This window comes from Atta cephalotes (assembly GCF_000143395.1).
Source record: "Atta cephalotes unplaced genomic scaffold scaffold00031, whole genome shotgun sequence".
In the NCBI taxonomy this organism is placed as follows: domain Eukaryota; kingdom Metazoa; phylum Arthropoda; class Insecta; order Hymenoptera; family Formicidae; genus Atta; species Atta cephalotes.
The window spans coordinates 2,073,071-2,076,912 of record NW_012130095.1 but is presented as its reverse complement, the minus strand read 5'-3'; the positions used below and the strand labels follow the sequence as shown (position 1 = coordinate 2,076,912).

General features: G+C 33.8%; 1 protein-coding gene across 1 annotated transcript in view; it reads left to right on the top strand.

The window, feature by feature from the left end:
- Positions 1–3,247: 3,247 nt before the first annotated feature.
- The window catches only part of LOC105620984 (Y+L amino acid transporter 2), a 24,086-nt gene continuing 23,491 nt past the window's right edge, over positions 3,248–3,842 (top strand). Inside the window, exon 1 of the mRNA XM_012202458.1 lies at positions 3,248–3,515. Within this exon, the coding sequence (XP_012057848.1) occupies positions 3,248–3,515 (268 nt within the window). The remainder of the gene's footprint in view (positions 3,516–3,842) is intronic.

Sequence of the window (3,842 nt, the reverse complement as noted above, 5' to 3'; positions counted from 1 at the left end):
CTGCTATCAATCTGTTTCTATAGGGTTTGCTATCAAGATGTTAATTATACATTAGGTTTATTCGCGTTGTACTTTTTGCATTCAGTATTTTCGCTTTTTTTTACCTATTTTATTTTATATTTAAAAATCTTTTACACAAAAGTTTAAAAGAAGTTTAAAAAGAATACAAAATAAGACCTCAGATCAAACAATACCTGCTTCTTCATTTCCTTTTTTTTTGTCAATCTTCGTGAAAAAAAGGTAATATACTACCTTTATACTACTTTTCCATGATGGATGTTCTACTTCACATACATTGCATCTGGTCACTTTATTTGATGGCTAAAAGATTAGACGAAACATATGTCATTTGTATTATATATCTATTAATTTAATTACGATAAAGTTTTTTATACGAAATAATTGTATACAATTTACAGTCTCATTAGTCAATTTTTTTACTTGGTATATTTGTACTTGATATATTTTTATTTAATGTATTTTTCGGAAATTTTATTTATAACTTCTAATTTTCCAATTATGAGAATTTATGTGCCTTTTTATACTCAACGAGAAATATACATATATTGCAAGAATTGTTGCGAAACACGATTAAACGTAGTCATCAAAAAGTCTATAATTTCTAATTGCACTGTTGATTTGAAAAAGCAATCTGGTTGCATTAATTCTAATTAATGGAATTCTAATTAAAAATACAAATCAGAATTTTCTGGTAATAGATTTATTAAAATTCTAGTTGAGATATAACCAGAATTTCAATTGATCAGAATTTTTCTTTTTATCCATTTTCATCCAAAAATTTTTTTAGTGTGTCATTCTTTTTGCATATACAGGATGCCCCTAAAATTCGGCATCCTGAACAGATAGAGCGGACTAAATTAAGACTAAAAAACTCCTCTATCATTTTGCAATTTTCGCAATGATTAACGAGATATTAATAACTAAAAATCGCTAAATATTGATTTTCAATAATTTTTTACTCAAATATTATCAACTTTCCAAAAAAACAGCAAGGGATAAAAATTGTTTATTTTCTTCTTATAAAATTCTGAGAATTTTTTTAGAAATTTTTAATATCGTATTTTCTCTGGTGGTAAATAAAAAAATGCTAGTATTAAAGTTGATAAAAAATTCTGAAAAAATTTTTAGAGTTCTATGAGAAGAAAAAAATAATTTTCATTTCTTGCAATTTTTCTGTAAAGTTGATAGTATTTGAGTAAAAAACTATTGAAGAACAATATTTAACGATTTTTAATAATTAATATCTTGTTATTGCAAAAATTGCAAAATGGTAGAGAACTTTTCGACTCAGTTTAGTCCACCTGCTCAGTGATGTCAAATTTTAGGGATACCCTATATAAAATGAAATGTATAATTAAACGAAGAAGAAAAGATATTAAAAATGCAAAATATTTATTTAAAACGAATTATAGGGTATCTAGGGGAGAGGGATTGGGAGGATTCGAACCCACCGAAATTTTTTCATTTTTGTAATAACATACAACTTTACTTTGTATAAGTTTTTTGTTATCACATGAAATATTTTTTCTTGTTAAGACTATGTAAATAATCCTTTAATTTTTAAAAATTTTATTGAATAAATTTTATCTTATTTATTCCTTTTTTTTATAGGCTCTTTTATATGTACAAATTTTATAATACTATTTAATAATAATAACAATAGCAATATTAAAAAATTATACATTTTATTTTTATTGTTGTAACTGTGTTTTGCCCATATTGTCTTCAGGAAAAAAATAAAAGTTAGGTATATATAATTTACAAAGTCTAATATTTTTTTTATTCGAAACTGGGAACAAGGAGACATAGCCTCTAAAATATCCAAAAAAAGCAATTCAATAATAAAAATTGCTATTTATATAATAAAAGAATTTATGTAATAAAAAAGATTTATGTAATAAAAAATAAAATCTCTTCCCTCCCCCCTCCCCTCGCGAAAGAAAATCCTGGATATGCTTATGCAAGGAATATTAACATTTAATTTCATCAAGTTTGAAAAACAAACAATCTTGACGCAACAATCTTTTTGCAGAAATTCTTATCCGATTGTTATTCAATTATATTTCTGGTAGCAAGCTAACGTCAAAATGACGACAAAATGACGTAGCTTACTACCTAAGATGCTTGTATCATATTTTATATGAAATTATAGACATTGCCTTTATTCATGTCTATCTCGTAGAATTATTGTTTTCTCAGGTATGAGATCTGCTTTTCGGCAAATTGATGATGCAATATGGATTGAGACACTCGTAAGATGTAAGGTTTAAGGTAGGCACAGTGGCGTAGAAACGGTCAATACTCCGCTGATGGAATTGGAAAAAAAAGCGCTGTTTACATTGAACATCTTGGAGTGTCCAAGTTCACGTCGAGAAACTGCAGAGCAGTACTTGCACTGCTTACTAACTAAAGTCTGAACATGGTTGTGGACATTGTTGTATGTTTATATTTCTCTACGACAGCAAGAAAACTGCGGTGTCAATACAATAAGAAATTACATCCGCAGGAAATGCTGAATTTTAATGCGATCAGTTTTGACATTGCTTTGAGATTATTCATTGTTTTAGAGAAGAATGAAAGCCGATATCGATACAATATAAAATTTTCAAATAGATTTTTCATTTCATTTATTTTTATCGCATTTGCTTTTGATTTTTCGTCGGTATTTTCAGAGACACGAAGAAGAAAGAATTATCGCGAATTATCAGAATAAGTGTGTCCGCGTCAATGGGCGCGCGTGTTCGCGCGCGGCCGTCGCTAGCCGCTAGCGTCGCGTCAGTTCGATCGCAGAGCGGCGAATCAAGTCAAAGAGTAGGAGATGGTGGTGAGCGTACCGGCGAGCGCGGTCATAAGAAACGAGCGGCAGCCGGCAGCGGCAGTTCGGCAATTGCGGCCCGGCACGTAAGGTGTACGTGTGTATCCGTCGCGTGAGATGCTTCTTGCCACGTGGTGATACGTGTGGTGACCGCGTGCGTTTGCAATTTCTTTCTTTTTCTATTCTTTATCCATTTTCCGCTCTCGTTTATCTTCCTTAGCTTCCGCTTTTCCTCCGCTTTGCTCACATATGTCTCCGTTAACCGCATCGCATGCACTCGCGGTAGTGCCCACGCGGCACGCCGCGGCAACCGTTGTCCGAGCACTTCGAGTAGTCGCGTGAAAACGCGCGCGCGCGCGTACACGCGCGTGCTCCGATTTCGAAAAGAACTTTTAACACGACGTACGGAAGATGCCAGACAAGGTAGCGCCGGCAGAAAAGTCGGTGTTGTCGCAGTCGAAAGCTGCGAGATCTAACAGTGACGAAGGTATCAAGTTGAAAAAGGAATTGGGTTTGTGGAACGGCGTGGCGATCATCGTCGGTATCATCGTCGGCGCCGGTATCTTCGTGTCACCCAAAGGCGTGCTTAGGAACAGTGGCAGCGTCGGCCAGGCTCTCATTGTCTGGATTTTTTCCGGGATCCTGTCGCTTATCGGAGCCCTATGTTATGCCGAGCTCGGTAAGTGATGAAATTCTATAGAACAGTTGTTTCGAAATTTAAAATAACGCGCTCGATATGGAAGGGGAAGGTGGGATTAGTATTCCGATTCCGTAATGGCTTCCGCACATAGAACGATAGCAACACGCTGTAGAAGTTGGCGCAATTATCAACTAAACATATTTTTGTTTTTATGGAAAAGTGATAAATTGATTGGCTACTGGTATTCTGTGTGCAAGAGCTATAAAGTCCATTCTACAATTGCGTAAGCGTAGTTGTAAGTGGTTGCAGTTGTAAGAATTAACCAATCACAGTCAAATATATGAGGAAATTATTCGACTACGTTTA